The sequence below is a fragment of the Calonectris borealis genome, chromosome 2 (assembly GCF_964195595.1).
Source record: "Calonectris borealis chromosome 2, bCalBor7.hap1.2, whole genome shotgun sequence".
In the NCBI taxonomy this organism is placed as follows: domain Eukaryota; kingdom Metazoa; phylum Chordata; class Aves; order Procellariiformes; family Procellariidae; genus Calonectris; species Calonectris borealis.
Window position 1 is genome coordinate 144,356,633 of NC_134313.1, and position 25,219 is coordinate 144,381,851.

The 25,219-nt window shown below is 41.3% G+C and overlaps 2 protein-coding genes across 2 annotated transcripts in view; one reads left to right on the forward strand and one right to left on the reverse strand.

Moving 5' to 3' along the window:
- The first annotated feature begins 747 nt into the window (after positions 1–747).
- Positions 748–10,334, forward strand: BET1 (Bet1 golgi vesicular membrane trafficking protein). Its single transcript, XM_075143748.1, has 4 exons — positions 748–961; positions 4,090–4,205; positions 6,216–6,272; positions 6,781–10,334. The coding sequence occupies exons 1-4, from the start codon at positions 943–945 to the stop codon at positions 6,934–6,936; spliced, it is 348 nt and encodes a 115-aa protein (XP_074999849.1). The 5' UTR covers positions 748–942; the 3' UTR covers positions 6,937–10,334.
- The window catches only part of LOC142079477 (putative acyl-CoA dehydrogenase 6), an 89,891-nt gene continuing 73,755 nt past the window's right edge, over positions 9,084–25,219 (reverse strand). The window contains exons 6-9 of the mRNA XM_075143747.1: positions 22,131–22,304; positions 16,422–16,583; positions 16,112–16,262; positions 9,084–11,012 (exon numbers count right to left, since the gene is read on the reverse strand). Of these exons, the coding sequence (XP_074999848.1) occupies positions 10,922–11,012; positions 16,112–16,262; positions 16,422–16,583; positions 22,131–22,304 (578 nt within the window). The 3' untranslated portion in view covers positions 9,084–10,921. The remainder of the gene's footprint in view (positions 11,013–16,111; positions 16,263–16,421; positions 16,584–22,130; positions 22,305–25,219) is intronic.

The window sequence follows — 25,219 nt, forward strand, 5'->3', positions numbered from 1 at the left end:
TGTTTTGACTGCCTGGTACAAGACAACCACTGAGAATCGTCCCTTTCCAAACAATAAAATGATAATGTACTGATGGCCTCCTGAAACAAAGGTCGAGATTTTTTTTTTCCTTTCAGGATCAATTCTTAAAAGTTTAATGCAAGCTGAAATAGGTAATATATTGAGTAAATTCACGACTGGTTAGATTTAATAGAATTTGCTCTTCTGAAGCCGCGGGGAGGCGGCCGCGCAGGGAGGAGGCCGCGCAGGGAGGAAGCTGCTCCGCCAGCGCCCGCTCCAGCTGGTGGCCAGGCCCCCCCGCCATGCCACCCTGCCACCTCCTCCTGCCCCCGAAACTACTGCCTCACAGCCCAACTCCCTGAAATGTACATTTTTAGTAAATCACGCCTTTTTCAAGGCCTGTTGGGCACACGGACAGTGCGTGGGCCGAACGGTCTGTCACGCTGTCCCCCGAGAAACGCCATGCTGCTTCAACGCCTTGGGGTGCTGCAGGGAGGCCCTACAGACACCGTGCTCCAGCCCGGGGGAACCGTGCCCTCCGGGGCTGGAGGAGGCTGGACGCTCTGGACGGGACCGCCTCTGTCAGGCACCTGTCCCCATCCCGCCCGCCGCGCACAGGGACAGGGACAGGGACAGGGACAGGGGCCGGGTCTCCCCTCCCCTCAGGGGCACCGCCGCCGCCCCGCCTTTGGCGCGGAACTACAGCACCCATCAGCCCCCGCGCGGGCCGCGCAGCCCTGCCCGGCCCTGCCGAAGACCCGCCGTACCCAGCAGGCCGTGCGGCGCGGAGCGCTGTCGTGGCGCTCGCCGGGTGAATGAGCCGGGCGGCCGAGCTGGAGCTGGGCCGCGGCCGTCCCGCCGAGCCCCGTTTCCCTCAGGCGCTGTGGGCGCAGGAGTCGCTCCCATCCTCCTTCTCCCCTCTCGGCAGCTCCGGGCACAGCGATGAGGCGTGCGGGGCTGGGTAAGCGCGGCGGTCCTCGGCGGCGGGGCCTGCAGCCGCGACAGCCGCCCGGCCTGGCGGGGCGTGGGCGGTGGGCAGCGGCTGCGTGGCGCACCCTCGCCTGATGCTGGAGGGTTAAACGGAGAGAGAGAGGGGGTGAAGAGCTCGGCGGGCCGGGGCAGCCCGTGGTGTCGTGTGGGCCGCGCTGTGCCCAGGCCTGTGGGAGCCGCTGCCGCAGCCGGCTAGGCGGGGCCCGACCCGTCCCCGGGCAGGGGCTTCGGGGGGGCTCTCTGCTTGGGGGGGCTGTGCCGGTGGGTGTGGGCTTGCAGCAGAGCTCGGAGCTTTGGGTGGGAAGAGCCGTTACCCGTGCTTCTGTCTCCCTTCTCTTTCTAGCTCAGCTGGTCTGACGGAGCAGCACTGGGATTTGTATTTGTGGTCATGAATGGTTCTAACACAGTGTTAGTTTGAGCCATGTTTCCGTGGATGGACAGATTTGTCACTCTCCAGTCAAGTGCTTTCCAAATTCTCAGCTGTTTTTTTTAATTTTAGTACTTCTGTATGTTTTTCTGCTACGTTTTGGGGGGGGCGGGGGGGAAACAACTGTTGTCAATTTATTACAAATAAGCACTGCAGAGTTCCTGCCGAGTGTTTTGAGAAGCTTAGGCCCCATTTTTCAACCAGCAGCCATGTTGATGACTATAAAGAAACTTTGAACTCCCATATCATGTTCTAGAATTATGTAGGTGCTGTGACCTCACTGTAAAGCTTAGGTAACATGTCTCAGAAGTTTATGAGTGAGTTCTGGTACTTCTTCCTAGAAAGTGAATATTTAGGGGCTGCTAAATACCATATGGCAAACCAGATGTGTCTGTAACACCACCCTAGATTTACTTCTACAATTTCATTTGTGTTGTGTAATAGTATTTTCACAAGATAAAAAACAAGTCTTGGATACGCTTCTTACTAGATCAAGAGAAGCGTTGGGATGTTTCTCATAAAAGGGTGGGCATTTGATAATGCTTAGGTCTTCAATCCTTTTCCTGACTAACAGCTCACTCTTGGGTATGAACTGAGAGAGGTTAGACTGAACGCTGTCCAGCTCAGTATGCTGCTTCTGAAAAAGTGAAGTGATGGATGTTTATGGAAGGAGTGCAGGGGAAAGAGCATGCCTTCTTTTAGCATGTCTCGGGCAAACAATGCCTTAAGGAACGTTCTGAAATTACTTAAAAAATCTGCTGGAAGGTCAAGCAGAAGACTTAAATGTCTATTATGACTGTTACCAGCTGCAGTAGAATTTGCTAATTGCCTAACATTTCAACTGTCAGTGTAGGATTCCTTTTTATTTAGTAGGCTGGAAATAGAAGCTGGATACCAGTACTTCTGCTGTTGTCACCAGCTACCTGGTACCTCTTTTTTAGCCTGTGATCATGTTACGGTCATGTCCATATTACATGTCCTGTCAATGAACAGCGTTGCAACACAGCCCACAGAACTGCAATGCTGAGGTTTCTGTCCTTCCTGTAAACAGTAGTAGCCAGGCGTCTACATAGTGCTTTCTATTACATATATAGAAGTAGCTGTGCCTATTTAAAAGCTTTGGGGCAGTTGTTCACATCTGTTATGACACAGTCTGTGTAATAATCATAGTTATGGTATTTTGGCTTGAAGCTACATGGTATATTAACTTATAAACGTATTCAAAATTGTGCGTCACTTCATAGGAAGTACTGTACTTAGATGCATTTGTAAAACAAGACAAAGGGAACAACCCTGACTCTCTAAATGATGTCATTTTAGTAAATTTTCTATACTTGGCATTGGTACTTTTGATTGGGGAGAGGGAGAACTTCTTGACTCTCACTGTGATGAAATGGAAACATATATTTCACCCAGTCTTGTTGAGAATTTGTCATTAGCTTAATTTATAGAATAACATTAAAACAGTTTACAAGTACCAACTAAAAAAAATGTCACTACTTACACTTAAAGAACAGCTTTATGGGTTAATATAAAATGATATCTATTATGAAAGTAGCATCATAATTCTCTCTTATAATCTTAATATTATGTATGCCAAGCACATGGTAAAACTGTTTGAGATGGAGCTTTATCTGTGAATGTGGTTGGTGTCTCTCTTCTCTTCCTTTTTTCTCAAAAAGAAAAAAGGCACCCAAACACAAAAATCTTCAAATTGCATTGAAGAAGAATGAATCAAAGGCATTCAGACAATGTTAATGTGGCATTCTGACTAGCCATATACATACCGATTAATGTTATAACTGGATTGCTAGTTGAATTAATCTAGTAGGATCTTTATCATAAAGCTTATAATCGTTCTTTTCTGTGCCTTTCCCGGTCTTAGTCTCTCTTATTTGGTTTCAAATCTTTGATTTGAGGCCTAAGACTGACTTTTGTCTAGACAGGACACAGTTTTAATTCTCCTGCGCCCATGCTGCTGTCCAGCTGTTGTCTGTAGATCTTTGTTAGAGGTTGGAGGAAGTGAATGTGTGGAGCTGAGCAGCTTTCATTCCCTTCTGCTCCGCTTACTCTGCTGAGTCCGTTGTCTGAATAACAGTCCTGAAGCTCCATCACCCGAAAAGCAAAGGCAGGAGTGGGAATAGAACTGCAGAATGGTGACAGAAATGGCAGTGTTCTGCTCAGAGGCCTGGCTTCTCATCTGAGGTCTTGTTTGTAGAGAAATACATGTAAGGATCAGAGTATACTCTCTCCTTTAAATGCGGGTGTGATCAAATGGTATTTGTCTTTGTAAGAGAATGATCTCAACTTTCCTATTTTGAGTTAGGTTTACCGCTCTGTGTAGTGGCCTCAATGCTCCCTTCACACATCTCCATATAATGCCTAGGTTGATTTCCATAGAAGTACTCTGAAAACACTATGTGGGGAAAAATTTTTTACTACTGAATTACAACCATTCCTTGGTTTTCTGTCTTTGATTTGCATATTGAAAGATAACCTACACACTTGAAAAAGGTGGAATCTCTATCTCAGGAACATGCCGCGCCTCTTCCTGATTGCTGAGGGTGACATTAAGGAAATGCATTTTTAAATGGAAAGCATGCTTTTCCATATGTGAAGAGCACTTGCTCCAATGCTGTTTTCTGTCTAACTACTGACTCCTGTATTTATAGGCGATGGAGCACCTACTGGTAATTATGGCTATACCAATAGTGGATACAGTGTTTATGAAGAAGAAAATGAAAGGTTAACAGAAAGTCTGCGTACAAAAGTCAGTGCCATTAAATCAGTAAGTATTTAATTAAGTGGTATCGTCACACTTATTGAGTTAAATTATATGGACCAGTGAAGCAGTGGACTTCGTTTAAAACATAAATTTAATACAAGAAGGAATTATTGTCAACCAAAATGCATAATCATTCATTTGTATAACTCATTCTTCCTTTAATTAGATTTTTAGCTAGAGTTGTCCTTTTTTCCTAATCTTTAGGACAGCTGTGGTGTTACTTACAGCTTATTGTCCTATAGAATGAATTACTGTCCTTGCAGAAACTAGAAAATTTGAGTTTAGGTCAGTAAACTGGCTCAGGTTCATTTAAGAAAACGGACTACTTGTTTTTGGTGTTACTGTGGCTCACCAACTTCTGCTGTATCTCCTGATAAATCTGTAATGTGAAAACAGCTGTTAAAAACAGCATGCTAATATACTCTGAAAGAGAAATTTGTGGTTTTAATGATTCTGATTCCTTCCAGAGATTGAGGACTTCTTTCAAGCAAGTCTAACTGAAAGACAGCTCTGTGATTAAAATTGTGTGGGTTTTTTTTCTTAACAACTTAAGATTTTTTTAAAATACATTCTTAGCAGTAAGTGCTGTTTCTATGTATATAGCACAAGCCAATGAATTCTTAGGCCTAAACTCATTCCAATTCCTGTTGCTAATAATATCCTGTTGCTTAAAAGTAATTTGTTTAGTCTCAAATAGAAAATAAAACCTTAGGTTTAAGTTAAGAAATTACCCACCTAAATAATTTAGAGTAAGTTAAGGAGGTAAGAAGAAAAGCTTTGACTTTTGTTACAGAATTTCATTTCTCGTCTCCTTCTCTGGTATGTTATATTTCAAATCAGTGTCCCAGGGTATGTCCACAGTGTGTTTGATAGTGCCCCATGGAGTAGCATGTGTGCTTCTTCTGCAGTTGCATCTTTTAGTGCAATGTAATGATGTTGGAGTATGGAATAATCTTCAGATAATCTTCCTAGAAGCCTCATGTTTCACTCTTGACTTGACGATAGATTGTGGTGAAATGCAGCAGTAAGAAATAATGAGATTTAGGTTGTGTCACAAAAAACACATGGGTTTTGGCTAATCCAAAGCATCGGGGCCTGTAGCACATTTCCCTCCCTTCTAGGAGTTGAGCTGGTTGTTCAAGGCCAGTGTGCTGACAAGAACTGTTGCGGAGGAAGAGCTGCTAAGAAGCCTCAGTGGGGGTTCTCCCCTATTTCACTTGGGAGCTGCTTTTAAGCCGAGATTCTCCTGGCTGGCCCCTGCCTTTGCTACGTTGCAGCTGTGTTGCAGCTCTGTCTGCGCCTGATCTCATACCTCCCTGGTTCCAACCCTAACCTGCAAACTTGACTTCTGGCTTGACCTTGGACTTGTCTCATAGCTGTGGATCTGCTGGGTGATGGCCAGGCTGTTGCTGACCCTGGTTACTACCTCTGGACTGACTCTCACTTGCATACTCAACTTGCCTCCTTGTCCTGCTGCACCCTTGCTGTTTTGTGACACAAAGCGGAGAAGGAATAGACAAGTTCACAAAAGAAATTCCCATTTATAGCGTAGCGGCAACTTGTCAAAAGAGGTGCGTTAGCAGGTTACAGGTGTCAACTCCAGCCACACTGAGTCAGAGTGCTCATGGTCCTCTGTGCTGTGTGCCAGTAGTTTTAACAGTTGTTCCGGGAAATGGATGATTGCTACTTAGACTTGACTAGATCTCGAATTTTTGAAAGTCCATGCAATAATTCTAATAAGGAATTCTCTGTTCAAGGAGAAAAGGGGAGGAGGAGCACTGAGTACCTTCTATGACTCTCTAGACTCATATAGTCAAATGACAAATATTTACTTTCCTAAGGGTTATTGACAGCATACTGTGCATATTGTTTTGTTTTTTGAAAATTCCACATACTGTTTTCACTTTCTACCTGGGGAAATGCTAGTCACGTCACGTATTTTAGATTGGTTTCTCTAATCTGTGTTACTGATTACTCATATTGAATACTTTTTGTTTTTTTTTTTTTTTTTAGCTTTCCATTGAAATTGGAACAGAAGTTAAAAACCAAAATAAAATGTTATCAGAAATGGTAAGTGTTTCTTTAAATATGGGGCAGAATTAAGAAGTTAGTAATGTAAAGCATTCTTTCTTTTAATGTGAACGTTTGTATTAAAATGTTGAAAGCTTATTGTTGACTGTAAAATGTAAAATTCAGCAGCAATATTTCTGTTCAAAAAGATAGATGTGCAAATGCATTACTTCCCAAAGCACAACCAAGGTCTTTATATTTCAGATACAACTATTTGTTTTCAATTAGCAAATGTATAGTATTATTAAAAAGGCAGTTCTGTATTTAAATGTATTTAAGAATAGGAGAGGGATGCAAAAAAAAAGGAAGTCAGAAATCCCTTTTTTGCTTGCATCCATCTGGATAAATGGGTGAAAGTTTTTCCTGGTTAATTTTCAGAAACTGCCTCTGAAATAATTTTAGTTTTGGAAAATTTGAAAAAAACAGGAAAAACTACACTTAGCAAGCTTTAGGGGTAATCTTTTTTTCTCAGAGTAACATGGTTTTTGTTGTTTATTTTTAAATGTAGGATAATGATTTTGACTCTACGGGTGGACTTCTAGGTGCAACTATGGGCAGACTGAGAACACTCTCCAGAGGAAGCCAGACAAAGCTATTATGCTACATGATGCTCTTTTCATTGTTTGTTTTTTTTGTAATATACTGGATTATTAAACTGAGGTGATGCTTGTTACCTTTGGTTTAAATTGTGTAATTTCAACTATAAAGCAGTCTTAATTAATGAAGACATTGATCTGAAGTGGCATATTCTGTTGATAAAACACACAGTAAAATTGTTGTAAATTGCATTAATTATTAATGCCATGTTATATATAGTTTTCTTAATGTATCAGAATTTTTCCCATCATCCCCTGTTTTGGGGGGATTATTTGTAAATATGCAGAAACTGCTAGCATAGTAGTTGCTTTTTTAGGGGGAAATAGTTTTTTGGAATTGGTTTAAAAAAATACGGAAAACAACGGTTGTTCGGATATGAAGTAATTGCAGCATTACAAGGCTTTCTCTTTCTGCATTTCATTCTGCGCTATGCTCTAAATTAGAGCTCCAGTTTCAGGCATACAGTAATTTCTAGGTCGCAAAAGCATGAAGGATACTTGGATCTTTCTGAATTGGTTTTATCTGTGGATTTTTAAAAGGCTGGCCTGAAGCTAACAAATGTAATAGTGGTACCCCCAAAAATTATTTTTGTGGATAGGTCTGATAGTGTATAAGTAGCTTAAACTGTGTGTTTTGGGGAAAAGTTACTTAAAACTGGATTTTTTAATTTAAATGTGACAAATCATGCTTGCACATCTACTCTTTTAAGCAAATGCCTTTGATCATTGGGATCAACCAATATGGACGCAGTACAAACGTTTTCTTTATATTTAAAGTATCTAAAACTTAATGATTCCATTGAATCACTAGAACTTTTATCATTAGTATGTTTACTTTTCAATCTGTGATGATCCCTAAATCTACATTGCATGATGTCTGAAATATGAGGTCAGATATTTTGAATTTTATATTAAAGTATATTATGATGCACCTGTTGGAGGTGCTGTCATATTAAGGTTTTTTATTTTGAAGACTTAGCTTTGGTTCACCAAATAGTTTCTAATAGTTGAAGCTATTACATTGCTGAGTTTAACATTCAAAAAATTAAGTTTCCTAGATATTGAAGTGGTATCTACAATTTTTGAAAAACTTTTCTAGAAATAATGTATAGCATATTGCCATTAATAACTAATTACAAGCTGACAAATAAAGTGTTCTGTAGTATTCTAGCTAGTGTTCTTTATATACATTCTTTTCTACTGTAGAATACCAATGCATTTTTTGGAAATGGTGCTGCATTTAAGGGGCTATACTTGTGTGGGGAGCACTATTAAAGTAAGAAATGGAGGTGTATGCTACATTTCTTTCATGTTGGATTTCATATGTAACAGTACTGTGACACTTACCTAATATAAAACACACAGAATGTATAAAAGTAATTAGAGCTCAAATATTTCTAGCCCATTTAATCTTTGACTGTTAAAAGGTCTGCAATACTTCTACAAATAACAGAACATCTAAGTACTAACACCAGGATAATGCATTGTCTTTATATAAGAATTGCTAGGCTTGTTAAACAAGTATAGCATTTCCAAAGCTAATCAATAGGATATAGTGTGCCATCCAAAATTGATGCACTTGTGTAATTTTAATGAGACAGTGGAGTGCAAGATGATAATTACTGACATATCTGTTTGACAACCACACTCCCCTGATAGTTGATCATCTTCTAGAAATGTATTTCTGGCTCTTAAACATGGTGTCTGAACAATTTCTATTTTTTTTTTTTTTAGCAATCAATCTGCTATACCAGTAAATGGAAAAAGTTTTTGACTACCTAAAATAAAGTAGAAAAATGGGTGGATGCAGCTAATTATATGGCTGATAACGTTTCCTATCTTTGTACTGAAAAATATGCTAGGATGTCCCTTAAGTCTTGATGAGCTACATATTGGTAAAAATCTTTTACCAGTCCTTCAGATCATGTATGAAACCAACAGGATTTTCATTTTAAATGTCAAACCAGATTAAAAGGTAATTAACGCAGAATAGGAACTAGGTTGTCTTCCTCCCCTGCCTCTTCCCCCTGATCCTCCCCGTTCTTTAGTGGTGCAGAGGAGTGAGGGCAAATTAATTGGGTGGGGAACCTTAAGCCTATGTCTTCCTTTCTGTGTTTCTTCATTTAGGGAGGGTTGCAGTTTTTTTGTAGTTGTCTACATAGGGCAGGAAATGGGGAGAAAGCTTAAACACAAGGAACATATGAAGCCTCCAAACAACTTTTTAAATCTCAATGTTTATTAGAAAACACACAAGGGCTTTTTTAAGTAAGTGCTAAAACACAACTCCGTTAGGCTCTTTTAACATGAACTTTTGAACTGAAAGGTAATGGAAAGTTACATAGTCAAAACTGTGACATACTTCTGTATGTTTTTATGTTATTTTACTTTTGGAGCAAGTACAGAATGTAGCACATTTCCTTTCTTCCTTTCCAGTAAAAGGTCAATTTTCAGTTTAAAAATCTGAACAGAAATCCTGCAAGTTTGCTTAGAATGGTTAAGGCGATTTACGTAAAGGTGAAACTGCTTTGAGAATATTTCACTTGGGAAGGGAAATGGCAATTGGTAGGCACCGTGCAGTGCAGCCTCAGAATTTTCCTCAACATCTGCACTTAGTTTACTGATAATTTTCTGGTAGAAAAGTATTACTCTGACAGTCCTTAAAATCCAAAAATAGTTACCAAGATTTAGGATGCTATAGTATGATTTTGTAGAATAAAATACACTATACATTGGATATGACAGAAAAATACTAGTAGCATTTAATTGTACTTTTACAAAGTTGCAGTTAATAGCAGCTGCATAGGAATAGTGCAGTTATGTTTATTCTTGGTTTTGAAATCTTGTACACAATTTTTACACAATATTTATATATTGTGTTTCTCAATTTAGTGTAATTTAGACTCTACCTAGCAACCATACAGGTTATTTCCAGGTGGAAGAAAATATAATCTTTCAACTATCAAACTGTTAGCCTTACGGTATCATGGAAGTTCCTTAGAAAATGCTTAACACATCTGTTGGTTACAAGAAAAAGTCCACTGAAGCATTTTTTTGCAATAAGGCAGGTTGTCTCTTCTGACTTACATGGCTGCTTTAGAAAGAGTTGCTGATGTTGGTTTTGAAGGTATGGCTGATATGCAAGTAAACGTAAAGAATGAGACTTAAAGAAGATCAAATTAAGAATTTATGCTTATCATAGCAGATGTACATTTCAGTGAGACTTTTTGTGTTAACAAATCACAGTAATTTTGAAAATACTTAGTATACACTTCTAGTTTAAGGTGACGTGGCATATTACAAATTGTACCATCTCATTTAAGTAATAACACACAATTTTCATATTAAGATTTTTTTTAAAAAAATATTTTTCTGTCATAATTGCACACAAAACATGATACATTACGGCTGAAGTTCAGGCCTCTAAAAGCTTCAGATACAACTAAACAGTTGTTTGTAGAATTCTACACCAAACACCCATGACAGGGTAGCAAAAGTCGATGTGCACTTGGGCAAAGATGAGAGAGCTCATTTTGATGATTACTTGCTAAAATTGAAAGACAGGGAAGGTACTTGTAATTGAGAGCAAAATCACTGTTCCAGTATTTGAATATGGAAAGGAATAATTTGTGCCAATAATTATTGATCTTGAAAGCAAAGTTACACTGAAATTAGATTAGGCTACTAGTGAAATCGTAGCTGTGTCCATATGGAAGTTACGTTTCTTAATTGGTGGTTTAGATGCTCCAAAATGTAGATACACCTTGATTAAAGATGATATTCTTTCTGGGTGCTTAGTGTGGATCACTAGTCCCCCCCAAAAAAGTAATCCACTGAAAAAAAAGAAAAAAATTTGCAGGAGGCCGCGTGCTTTCAGACTGCTTCGTATCAACAGAAATTTGATATTGGAGAACACACAGAACGATAATGGTCAAAGACCCTGATAAGCAGTTCATTGGCAAAATTACTGTTATGTTTTCTACTCATTTTACCCTTCAGTGTGCAGTACAGGCCATGCTCTTGCTTGCTTAATTTTCAAGGAAGAGTGGAGATGCATCACTTGCTTGGAAGTGTTTCCATGTATTTGCATATGATGGAAAGCATGGTTTCATCTGTACCACCTCCTATTGACATTAATCTCAAGTCTCTGTAGAAATACAAGGAGTAGATTTAAACATTTGCATGCTATACTGATGGAACAAATACAGAACTGTACATACCCATTTATTCTATGCATTTATTATGGAGCTACTTTTATTACATTGAAACCCGTTGTTTACAGGAGTACATACATGGTGTGGACAAATGTGTTGTCAGCACCATAAACACCCTTTTGTGCACAGGGATGTTGCTAATTCAAAATCAAAAGGCTTAAGACATAATTTGGCATGTCCAATTTTCAGATTCTTTCAAAAATAACCTTAACTTGGCATAACACTGTTATTTTCATTTTGAAATAAGTTAAAACCTCTCCTAGCATACAACTGCCCCCTACTTAGGCCCAGCCAGACCTCCTGCAGCTGAACTCCCTAAGGACTTCTGTTCAGGTCTGATCCCTTTGGACTGGCATATAAACCATCACAGGCTCTTCCCAGGGTTTTCTGCTGGACTGCCTGCTCGAATGACCTACACGTTACACGCTAACACCAGTTGTCGGCGGAACACCTCATCCGCTGCCTCCTCCTGGTGAGATGGTCCGCAATACTTCCCGCAACATCCCCGCTGATCCTTTGCCAAAGCCTGCAGTTGAATTTTAGAAGGGGAAGGAGCTTTTGGAGGGCCAGCAGCAAAAAGTGTTGCAGCACTTAACTTTGCTTAACTGTGTGTTAAAAAGAGTATTAGTCAATCAGTACCTGAGGTGTTGGCAATTGGAGAATTGCACAGAGAAGGTAGATTTTCATTCAAGTTTTTTAACCAACAAGCATCCTGGTCTCCCCTAATGGCTATGTGAGATCTGGCATAATCTGTATTAGTATTATATAGTAGTATAGTATAGTATTACATAGTATTATAGTGTAGTATTAGTATTATGTGGTATTATAGTATAGTATTGTATAATATACAAAGCTGTTCTGCTTTAAAAATGAATGGCCACTCCAAGATTATTTACTTTCGATTTGACATTTCTAATCGCATTCATTTAAAAACTGCCATTAATATCACTGAGTCACCCCGAACAGTATTGCCTGAGTTCCCTGGGCTAGCCAGATTGCAAACTACTGCAACCCTAAGCAATTTTCTTCACAAATTTCTTTTCTCCTTTGGGGAGAAGAAAAAAAACCCAAAACACTGGAACAGTTCTGCTAAACTACCTCTACTTAATTCAATCACCCGAAGATTCCCCACCTTCCTATAGGCCTTGTTGAAGGCAGCAGAGCTGGAACAATTGCAGGTTACTTGTTCTTTGTGCTGCGGTGCTGTCTGTTTTTTCAAGCTGCAGAAAGCCCCTGCCAATGCTTAGCATCTTGCATCTTCACAGCACTGTAGCAACAGTAAGTAATTAATCCCAACACTAAGTAATTAATCCTCAGAACTCTTCTGTGATGCTGATAAAACCCCTCCATTTGCAGCAGGAATCCTGGACACGTGGCTTGTTTATATGAAGTTATAAATACGCAGTGGTAGAATCTGGCTTTGGTGGTGTGTGTGACAGACATGTCAGGTTATTACATAGCCATTATATAAATGTATCTTTAAAAAAACCAGAACACCTTTCACATGCGTTTGTGTGTTTTTACAAAATCTCTGGTGGTAGTATTTTTGTCTCTATGGGTGAGATAAGGAATATTTCCTCCAGTATCTACATGCAGGCAACTAATGCCCATCTCTTCCCCACAGAGACAGGACAGAAGGTTTCACTTAGTTTAAGAGGATCGAGATGACAAAGGACTCGAATGATGTTAATCTAGCAGCCCTCTTCTGGGAAATCGACTTGCTTTCAGCGTAAGAAAACAAAACCACGGGACTAACTATCCTGCCAGAAACTCTGTGAGGAAGCCGGAGAAGATGACGTAGTAAAGTAAGCTTGTGTATCAGCTGTCTATTGTAAGTTTATGGTTTGATAGTTTATATTATATCAATAATGCATTATTAATGCAGCATATAAATACTTTAATATATACAAATATTAGAATGGTATTGCTTTAGGTAGGCTACCCCTGGGATGCTTTAGTTCTGGCCCAGCACACTTTGCTTTCCGATCCCTCAGTCGCTGCGCCCATGGAGAGCAGCAGGTCCTGCACTACCTGCAGCCCTGCTCAGGTGGGCACCGACCTGCGGCGGCTTCACCCTGATCAAGGCCGGTGAGGAACCGGCCTGCAACGCAGCGAACAGTTACGGAGAGGTGTCGTTTTGAGGGACCGAACCTCTAGCCACTTGTTGAACGCTGTTTTCCTTGGAGAGTGGGAGTTTGCCTGAGGAAAGAGATAAACCCTAACCGGTGTGTTCTGACCCCCCAAAACACTCCCTGCAAAGAGCTTCCTCCCATTCAGAAACTCCATGCACCTGAAACCTCAACTGGAGATGTAGCATTCTCCCCATCACACCCCACAAGAGTAAAACTTGTAAGAACCGGCAGCAGTTAGAGACAGTGGTTAGTACTGAGAAACAATCTTAATTTAAAAAAAAAACCACCAAACTTTTTTAAGAAGGCCAGACAAGTTCTTCCTGTACCAATTGAAGCATATATACTTACTATTAAAATATATAGATCACTACCTGAAATTTTTTAAAACTCTTTTTAAAAAATTTTTAAACCTGAAAAATTGCAATATACTTGCTACAAAAAGTTTTCCTCCCTCCGATCTCTCACAACCTGGGGTTTTCATATAGGTTGTGGGTTGTTCAATAATTGATTTTTCCTAAGTCATGATGCCTTTGAGGCATTTCATCCAGAGAGAGAAAAATAAACAAACACAACTCCAGTCTGGCGCTCTCCTTCTCCAGAATCCTGCTAGTAGGGTAAAGTCTGGAAAGTCCGCTCTTATTGTTTGTTATATTGGCTTGTATTTTTCTATTAAACCCTTTGATATTTGGGCTCAAAACTTTTTTTCAAACCCATTCTCCTTCTCAGAATTCCAGCAACTGAAAGAGACATTTACGTCTATAAAACCAGCCCAGTATAGGCACTTACATGGTGAAACAGCTCTCTTTTAGGCCTTCTAGAGAACACTGGACTTTAGAAAAGTCAGTTGTTCTACAAAGTTTAAAAGACTAATGATTAAAATGACAGATGTGAATAAAGTCATTTGGCAGACAGTTTTGTGCGAGGTCTGTTTATTATCTCCCCACCAACACCAATAACTAAAATTCAAAAACTTCATGCACTAACCATGCATTACGCTGTGTGCTCTTTGAGGAGTAACAGCCCGACACGTGTCAAAGACTAACATTTCCTTGGAAACTTGGTAAGGATTATGCTACAAAAATCGTTGTACATTATGACTAGATGTCATGCTGTGCAGTTACGCTGCTTGCTACTTGACAAATATCACAGTGACGTGCATGGTTACTCAGACTGCTGTACGAAAAAGAATGGCTTTAGGAAAGTTGCTGCTTTGCTTATCGTTACAGATTAACAAGATTCTGACTTGAACCTGTAATTGTTTATTTAGGTAATACTCTACTTCTCCCTTCCTGGAGCTTATGGTTACTCAATGATGGAATTTTACTGATTCACAGGAAATTTTAGAGTATCCACCTTCAGCCTCACTTATAACAGTGTTTGTTTTAGAGGCAGACAGATACGTTTCTTTAGCCAGCTGACACAGTTTATACCAATAGGAAATCTTCTGTATCTCTTCTCAGGAAAAATGTGACTGTGCTGGTGTACTTAGAAACCACTCTGGAATTCACACAGAAATGCCCTGCCCACAGTTAGCAATAATATACTGGGCTAGGAAATCTAAAGACAAATCAAAGCTATATAAAAGCACATACACATTAATCTGTACACGTTACTACATTGACAGTAAGCTCTTCAAGACAAGGATTCATTTTATTCAGAGTGCCTACTGCAGTAGCTTTTAACATCTGCATCACCAGGGACCATTAGCTGCTAATAAAGAGGCTGTGAAAAAAAAAACTAAGAAAAACCATCATATTGACCGCTGGCTTAAAACAACTGCCATATAGCTGTCTATACCTTCAGCAGAAAATTTCAGGAATCCACAAGTCAAAAAAAGTTCAGGATCTCTCTGACTTACCACAGTGGCATTCTTGTTCATAAAATGCTATTAAAAATAGAAAAAGTAACTCAACCTACTAAAAAGAAACAAGCTTTTTACAGATTTTTTTTTTAAGTGTTCTGCTCTCATATACACAGATACATTTACCAAAACTTTCAACTAACTGAACCACTAACAAATTTTGCTAACCTTTGATTAGGTATCGTGTATATAAGGGCTGAACTGAAATCTGTTGCTGCAAGAAAATGCAAGTTCCATTTTGGTGCTTCTACAGAATACAAGACACCAGGGCCAGAATTTTCCTAGCAGCTGCCAAGAAAACTGTTCACTTAGAGAGAATTTTGCTCTAAGTAGATATATGGTAAAATTTGAAGAGACTTCAATTAATTTGCAAAAAGGCCTCTGTACCGTTTTAATGATCTAACAACTTGCTGGAAGCAGCTACATCTCTCATACTTCTCACACGGTATCTGTTGTCACGCATCAGGTGGAGACTGCTATCAGAAAAGACTACCGCAGGAGCCTAATGGTGAACTCCAGTTTCACACATGTATTTGGGGAAAAAGATAAAGCTGATTTTCATTGGTTTTGGAAGAAAACTTCTGTTTTGTTTTAGTTCTGTTCTTGTAATCAGGACTACAAGCAAAGAGCGAGCAAAGAGAAAAAAAAATCGCTTGTTGGTAGGCTTCCCCTTTTTTCCATTGTCCTATTGTCTGGCAGGTACCAGAGGACCATCAGGGAATGGAGTTTACTTCTTTCACCTGACATTCAAGCTAACCCGTGGGTAGTTCAAACTACACAGTTGTAATGCAAAGCCAAGATTTGGCAAAGGAATAGTCAGCCTACGTCCTGACACTCACAGAGGTCACCCCAAAGTCAATGGGACTGCGGATGCCCTTGCATCCACAAGGTACATTAGTGACGTGCCATTCAGTGGAAGAATACCATTCACACTGGCTAGGAGCTGGTGCCCTGTTCAAGCGGGTGATCTTTTAGCAGGACATTTAAGAGGCCAAATTTCAGTAAAGCCATTTCCTATTTTCACCACTCACTTGCTTACCTGTACAACCTGCTCACCAGAACCTCGCTGGTGAATCCCATTCCTCCCCAAAACTGGAGACAGCTATCAGTCACTTCACGGGCCAGACGACCTGCCTTTAGCTTAGCCATGGAAGCAAATTTTGTCATGTCGTTGCCTTCCACATAGAGAGCTAAAAAAAACCCAAAAGAAATAAAAAAGCACAGTTATACACACACAGTCACTGATCACAGCCTGCCTCTCCGGCAATCACCTCCCCATGTTCCTTTAGCCAGACAACGTTCTTCGCATGACGAGAAGCACATCTGGGAAGGCAGATGTGGGAGCTCACCTACGGTGCGGTACAGCAGCGAGCGAAGGAGCTCCACTTCGGTTGCCAGCTCGGCCAGGCGGAAGTGCACGGCTTGGTTGTGCAGGACGGTCTGGTCAAACACTTTCCGCTGGCGAGTGTAGTCAATAGTTTCTTGTATTATAGTTTCCAGCGGTGTCAGGACTTGGAGAAGCAAAGCACAGAACAAGACATCATTTTAACCGGATCTCTTGATTTTCTTCTGGTTGAAAAAGATGCTTTTTTCACATTGTACAAACAATACATTAGGTTTTCTAAAGTAAATTATTCCATATGCTCAGTTTGGGGTGCAGTTTCAATTCTGAAAAAAATCTGCTATTTCCTTGTACCTTGAAGACCTCTTTACCCCTATTTCACCTGAGCCCCAAACTGCCAAAACTCGGAGGAGAGTGAAGGGGTGTGGGGTAGAGGGAAGGAAAGTTCATAGAGAGCAGTATGTAATGACAAATATGGAAACGTTATCTTTAATGCCTCATTTGCGGCCCTAGCAAAAGCTTGTGGCAACTCCTGCTTTCCATGCTACCTGTGTCCTGAAGGTCTGCTACAAAATCTGAAGGCAGTGTGCTCACTGAGGAATGCTCTAGAAAGGTAAATTCAAGGAAGCTTTCGGGGAGAAGGCAGAAACCTATTCAGAGATCAAGGAACACTAACAGACTGCTTACTACATCTGCATTCTCTGATCAGATCCCACTACAGAAAGGAAGGGAAAAATATTAAGATTCACAGCCTTTTAGTAAATGCTAAATAGAAGCAGAATCTTCTAATAGAAGCAGAATCAAAATAGGATACTGCTGGAAGACAGAGGGAGATGGCAGACGCTGCTTTAAAGCAAGAGAACTAGTTTGCTGCTCCTTTTTGAGCAAACTTAGAGATACCCTGTTTTAAACAAGAAGAAAATAGAAAAGTTTCTTTTCCAAGGCAAACCAGCCTTGAAGTGAAGGGCTAGGCTACCGGTCTTGTGCAGCTTAGCTAGGATAACAGCAGGTGCTAAATGTGTGGAGAATTTTGTTTGGCAAATGTGGACCCATGTCACTACGGCAAGCAGTAGGGAGAGAGTTCACAAATCCATCTGTATGAGAAGGATCACATTTTCTCTTTTCAAAATACGCATATCCACATGTATTCACATTTAGAATCTAAACCACAAAACTCTGAATCTGAAATGCAAAATACAACCAAGCGCTGGACTACTACAAAATCCCTTTTCCCACCTGCCAGTTACTCACATGACAGTTCCTTACAGGAGCCTGGTGTGCTTCCATATTACTTTTTGCATCGCTTTCAAGATCACCTCTATTTAAATGTCATCCCTATACTGCTTTCATATCAGCTCTGCATCCCACCAATTGCCCCCTGCCAGGATCATTCACCAGCTCTTCCACAGAGTACTGTTTTTCACACGCTGTCCCCACATTCCGTAAAGTGATCAGCTTTTCTTATTCCTTAAATATTTTCCCCTCCTTTCTCAAACAACTAACCTCAATGCTTATTTTTCAAAAGAGCATATACAATAATGTCCTCGTTTCTTCTCTGTTAATACACTATGCTGCCACCCTAATGCTGGTTTTCTGGACAGGAAAATAAATTGCTGTTTTCAGGGACATCTCTTGTACAGAGGAACATCCCAGTTCTTCCAAAGGACCGTGTAACACAACGCTGTAGCACGTACAACACTAACGGCTTTTTCACTTGTACGTCTATGGTCTCCGGCTTGAGAGATGCTAAAGAAAGAGCAAGAAGTGTGTAGGCACCTCTTGTCCCTTGCCCCCAGACTGATACCTGGGAAGCGTACAGCCGAGTCTGAGCCGCTGGGAGGGAAACTGAACAGTCCGTTCCAGTGCTGGGAGAGCAGAAGGAAGGTGGGAGGGGTAAGGACAACGGATTAGTCTTGTGTTGGTCTGTCAGAGCAAGATGCTCCAGCATGGCTTGTGTGGTTCCCAGCATCCAGGACCAGGGAAAGAAGAGACGGGAAACAGCAAAGAGGAGGCAGGAGCAGGACCGGGTGGGAAGGAGCAGAACAGCACCTATTTAGGTCCTGCTTGCAAAAGGGCTGAAGATCATGAAGGGGTTTTGGCCTATTTCTGCTCAGGCTGTCACCATGCATCAGGGCTGGGAGTGGGGGGCCCGAGAAACCTGCTCTCACAGTGTCTGCCTCTGCTCCACTGCCTCCTTCCCGCCCCAGCTGATCCATCCTCCTGTTCCCTTCGCTGCCATCACCGCCCTTCTGCTTATTCCTGGAACTGCCATTTGCACATAGAAATAAACAGAGGAAATCTTCTAATGGCAGTGCTGGGCTGCATCAAAAGAAGCGTGGCCACCAGGTCCCCCTCTACTCTGCCCTGGTGAGACCCCACCTGGAGTACTGCACCCAGCTCTGGAGCCCACAGTGAAAGAAAGACATGGGCCTGTTGGAGCGGGTCCAGAGGAGGGCCACGAAAATGGTCAGAGGGCTGGAACACCTCTGCTATGAAGAAAGGCTGAGAGAGTTGGGGTTGTTCAGCCTGGAGAGGAGAAGGCTCCAGGGAGAACTTGTTGCGGCCTTTCAATATATAAAGGGGGCTTGTAAGAAAGATGGAGAGAGACTTTTTGCCAGAGCCTGTAGGGACAGGACAAGAGGCAACGGTTTTAAATTGAAAGAGGGTAGATTTAGATTGAACATAAGGAAGAATGTTTTCTAGATGACCTTTAAGGTCCCTTCCAACCCAAACCATTCTATGATTCTATGATGCTAAGAAATTCTTTACGATGAGGGTGCTGAGACACTGGAACAGGTTGCCCAGAGAAGTTGTGGATGCCCCGTCATGGGAAGCGTTCAAGGTCAGGTTGGACGGGGCTTTGAGCAACCTGATCTAGGTGATCAAGGTAAAAGATGTCCCTGCCCATGGCAGGGGGATTGGACACGCTGATCTTTAAAGGTCCCTTCCAACCCAAACCATTCTATGACTACAGGTATTTAGAGGTATGAGCAAAGCTTAGCTGTGCAGCAAACAGCAACGAAACGCAGCACGTCGTCAATACCATGACTGCCAACAGCCTTGTACAACGTAACAGCACACAATACTTTGCCAGTCATGTAAGTACAGAGAAATGCCATTCTTAACAGTGAAACTCATTTCCTCCCTGAACTTTCCCCCCGCCTCCCCTGTATATTTGTTTCCTCTTTTGTCATACAATGTTCTCCACATCCCCAGACAAACTTGGCCCCCCAGGTTTCAACTGACAGCACATGCAGGAAATGCCACTCTAGGGCGGCCTAAGGAACGCATGGTCTACCGCACAGCTGAGAATTGTGAAAGCACTTGAAGCTGCCAGATGCAGAATAATCTTTTCCTCGTACCTCCATCCAACTTAGTTTTTTCCACTTGAAACTTCTGCTCACTGTAAACGCACTTTGCCTTACTACGTCTCCTCTCAAAACAAAAGGAAATTAATATATTTTTCTTAGGCTGTGGCTGATCACTCTCTAGTGAGATGTACAGTGAGCTCCAAGCTGAGCAATCTGTCTCTTAAGGATATGCATTGCCCATGCAAAAGGATCTGTCATACTCCTTACCGGCCATGACTCCATGGTGCTCATAAAACTGAGACTGCAAGAGCAGATAGAAGTCATTAGAAAAGTGCCATTCTGCTCTCTCACACACACTGAACTCCCTCTGCCTCTAAGTTAAGCAACTCACAAAAAAACTGTTTGCTTTCTTGCCATAGCAACATTCTTTTCCTGTGATCAGTGCAACAGGTCCACAAATGGACGGTGTTTACCCAGTGTCACAACATGGGAGAGATACGTGGCAGCTCTTCTCTTTCAATGAAGCAAGAAACACAGTGACTTTTACCAATGCCTTTGATAACGTGTCACTCGGCCGAGAAGACCACACCTGTGACCAATTTTGCAATTCCAGGAAATTAGTTTTCCATTCATATTTTAAATCTGTTTGACTGAAAATTCATTTTAAAAGGGGAAAAAAAAAAAGGTGAAGAAGGAAGGAAATTCCCCACACGTTCTGAAATCTGGCCACGAAGAAGATAATTAATAACCAAAGAGAAGGCTGGAGCACATGACACTTGATAGTAAAACCACACAAAACCAAAAAACAAAACCCCCCAAACACAACAAAACAAAACAAAACAACGCCCAAAAAGGAAAGAAAGAAAAGAATGGAAGTCAACTGCCTCTTCCAAGTTTTAGGAAGCAGTGAAAGCGAGGATGCCAGGACCGGTCCCTAAAGTGAGCTCCAAGGCTCTTCCTCCCTGATGGCCCCTGCCCGGCCATGGCGGGGGGAGCGAAGATGCCCTTCCCAGACTGCCCATCCAGGGCGAGGGTTCGCTTGCTCCCGCTGTGTTGTTCTGGGCAAAAAGAAGAATTGAAACCTGGTGTCCCACTTCCTGGCAGAGCACGGAGACTGCCGGGCGGTTGTGCAAGGCTGGACAGTACCAAGCTGCCAGTGGTTTTAACAGGAGTGATCTAACCTGCCAGGCTTTGTGTTTTGATGCTGTCAGCGCGCGTCACTTTTGCCTGGGGCATGACTAAGGCCGCAGGCTGCGCTGCTGCCTGGGGAGTATCACTGCAACCCAGAGTTTCTGATTGTTTTGTTTAACTTAGACTTCAAACTGAGCATAAAAATGCACAATGCACGTCCTTGCAGTCTGTGTACACCTCGATTAAAGCAGGACCAGCAATAGGACCATGTCTCCTCCTTGCCCGAGTCTGCAGTGGCATCCCTTGCGAGTCTAACCTCCTGTTCTTTGCTGAAAGTACTCTGACATTTACTATTTATCTCAGACTGAACTAAGAATTGTGGCCCAAACTAGAGATTTTTTAAAGCATTTGAACTCTAAAATATTTGGCCTGGGATCAGCCCACAACAGAGATTGATTTTTTATTTGGTCACTGAATCAAAATCACTTCTTAGAGTTCCCGATTCCCCAGCCACACACAGACAGTAACAGTCGGGGTATGCACAGGAGCACGAATATGGTGAGATTAATTATACAACCCTGAAATTTAAAAAGGACCAATTTTCTTACAGTGAACCACATTATATTTAGGTTGAAGAAGCAAACACTGTGGGGTGGGGAGTAAGGTGGGGAGGCTGAAAATGGACAATCCGGACTTGGACCTGGTTACCTGGAATATCCAGAATGTGGATTCAAGTACAGCCTGAGTTCAGAGGAACTCTGTGACAGCGTAACTTCAGGGAAAGGAATTTGGTGCTGCACCACTTATGTCCAAAGTGTACAAAGGTAAAACAGATCTGCAAAGCAAAGTTCTTACGTCCTGTGAGAGCCACTTCTTTACACAGCCGCTAAGTTAATTTTCTAAAATCCAGGATAAACATCATAGCTTACTGTACTACAGGAAAAGTCACCGACCTTCTATTTCATGCCAGTATTTTGATAGCCTTCGTACTATATTTGTAGCAGACATAACATGATGCCATATTTTCTTATCAGCAGAAAAGCACCAAGAAAAAGAAACAAGGCAAAACCAGCCTCTGTGATGCCTCACAAAATATTTTCTATTTCAAGTTTTTCTACAGAAAGGGAAGGTTGTCTGTATCCAGGCTATGACAGATTTCAAAAACAGATCGTAAGAGGTCACTGCAATTTACAATAAAGGGAAAGTGCCGTTAGTCATGCAGAGGGTGACCCCTCTGTCCCTGCCCAGCCCCAGAAGCACAAGCGATGACTTACCAGTGGCTACTGCCCACAGCCGCTCTTCTTGGAATTGCAACATCTGATACGTAAAACCCTTTCCTTCCTCACCGATGAGGTTTTTGCTGGGGACTCTTACGTCTTCAAAAAAGATCTGAGCTGTGTCCGATGACCTCATGCCCAGTTTGTCTATCTTTTTAGCAACATGAATGCCTGAAGAAACGGGTATTAGAAAGGCCACAAAAAATAGAAGCACTATGTACAGCATTTTAAGAAAGAGAAGTTTGCAGATGTGAAGGCATGTGCCAAGACTACAGTGAAACCTACGTTTAGGAAAAACATAACAGTATTCTGGAATTTAAAAGTAAAATGGCCCACATCCTATTTTTAAGAGTTTTTCCATTTTATTTAACTAGCAAATCAGAAACTGCAATTGTAAAGGTCCCACTTTTCATTATGTCCCCAAATAATAATTGTTTACTAGTAATAATAATCTTACTTCATGCACGTATTGAAACAATGCAGTATTTATTTGCTTATGTTTGATTTTTAGTGCACTACAATAAAATGCTGGAATTCAATTTAGCGGTATTTGCTGAGTGTCTGCACTGCTGTGAAACAGTAGAGAAATATTTAATAATGACAAAAACAGAGTTATGTTTTAAGCTGCAACTAGAGAATTTCTCCTCCTGGAAATCCTCTTCCTTCCCTCTCTTCCACATTTATCCTCCCCTTTCTAGCCTATCCTGATTTTTTCCGGTACCTGTAGAAGAAAGAGTTTATAATCACACCACACTGCTTTTTCCTAATAATAAAAAGTTAGACTCAAATTCATAACTGCTACAAACATCCAACAACTCCATATCAACTCCAAATTTTGTTAAAACTATGTATTTTATGATGGCGTACAAAATACCAGTTAGTTCATCTAAGTAGTCATAGAAGGGTTCATAACGATCACAATTCATTCCTCTGCGTTTTCACGTGGACATGCTTGTGAAGAGGGTTTGCTTCCCCACAGCACTGACTGACCCCACGTGCAATGGTCTGTTGGAGACGAACCCGGTTCCTTCAGGTTTGGCCGCGTAAGACTTCAGCTACCTACTCACACCAGGTAGGACTCCTGCCTGTTGTTTGGTTTTTCCTAGCTACAAGTTCTTTCTCGCTATTGTTCAGAAGCAAGCACGGCTTACCACTGTGCTGTGAGAGTTTAACAGACATCCACTGATTTTTTTGTGGCAATTCCCTCGTCTTCAGTTTTTACCTCCTTGTAGCTCTGGGGCTAAAGCGAATATTCAGGATGGAAGTCAAGACTGTTTCAGGGGTAAACTGAGGCCAACAACCAAGCATGAGGGTTTGTGCAACACATGCTGATTACATCTGTCAAGTCAATATACGTAGAAAAACAGTCCTCCAAATCAGCATATGTGTCTTTGCAGAAAAACAAACACTTTGCTACCCACATACATGGTATTCTAACCAGTTTTGTGATGAGGAGGTATTCTGGTAATATTTTCATCCTTATTCTATTTTTTTTCAATCCTCTACTACTCTCTAACGTCGCTTAGTAAGAGTTGGTCACCGCACAGATTGTTGTGGACCCTCTCTATACTTGTTTGTACCTTGCTATCCCTTCTGGCTTTCGGTGAACATCTCTTTCTGAACTAACACAGACATCTCAACTTCTACTGACAGGAGGCCTTCAGCCATGTGAAAATTACTTTGGTTTCGCAGGCAGAAGTAGTTGGCAGTCATTCCCTTCAAATTCACTCTCTCTGGCTGTATTGAATAAGGTTATGGAAAATTTCATCTCTCTGCAGAGATGAAATACTGACACTATTTCCAAATGCCAAGACTGCTCTCAGAATAAGGTCCACATAGACTTCCATACCTTCCACTCAAGATTTTTCTCCACCAGCCAATCTATAAACAGATTATGTGTTAGGAATACTTGCTTTGATATGTGTTCAATGCAGGAAGAAAATCAGGACAGCTGTATAAAAATTTTTGACTCTTGGATTGAAAATTATCCAGCAATTTGCACCCAGTCATGCCAAAAAAGCATTTGTGGTTTGTTTCTGTATTAAAATCGGAGCTAAACAAACACACACTGAACCATTTACAGACCCAAATGATTTCTGGAACATCTTTTCCTATTGAAATATTACTGCCTGGTTTCTTTAAGAGTCTCAGAGATCATGTCTTTGGTCTACCTCCAGCTAGTTTTATGCAATCACTGCTCCTCACCCATATAAGGATGGACTTACTGCTCTTGTTAGTGGGTGGTTTACTAAGGACTCTGCTGGAAAAAGCACAACTGCTGTCAGTTCTTTATATTGCTAAATCAGTTCTGTTGTGTTCTGCCCTGGATCCACATCCAACAACTATTGGAGAATGCTCTTAGAGGTTTGGTTAGGGGAGCTAAATGTGTTAATGATTTCTACCCATACTTCTTCCGGATTGGGTGGTGTCTTCATGTTTCCTGAATCCAGTAGCATCCCCGCTTTGTTGTGCCTTACCAGTTTCACTTGCTCTTAGATTAATTCATGTTTCTCATTCTGAAGGAGGCCAAACTGCATCAGCCTCATGTAGTGCCCCCTCTGTTGCTAGCACATGCTTTACATTTTCTCTTTTTTGAAGACAATGATACATAATCATCTCTTTGGCTACAATATGGGCATCAAAATCTTCCTTTACTTAGTTCAATTATCTTCATTCTCTTCATAAGGGGTACTATATACTAAAAATTACCAGCTGCAGTAGAAATCATCTGCCCAGATAACTCCTGGAGTTTGTCTGTATTAAATAAATCACAAGCCATCCAATAACACACAAATCTCAATCTAGCAAGGCCAAGTGCCTGACTTACTAAAATCACTCTAACAGAGCCATTTGTGCTACTTGCACCAGTATCACTGAGATGGATTGCTATACCTCTTCCTGGGCAGTTCTTCCCTGGCATCTTTGATCTTTTATTTTCTCCCACTCCTCTAGCCTTCTGACAATCACTTTTTATTTTCTATATTCTATCTTGAGAGAAAGGCAGTCTCTCTCTCCTGACACCTTTTAGTGCCATTACAAATGGCAAGAGGCACATTTTAAATCGCAACCTGAGAAACATGCTCTTT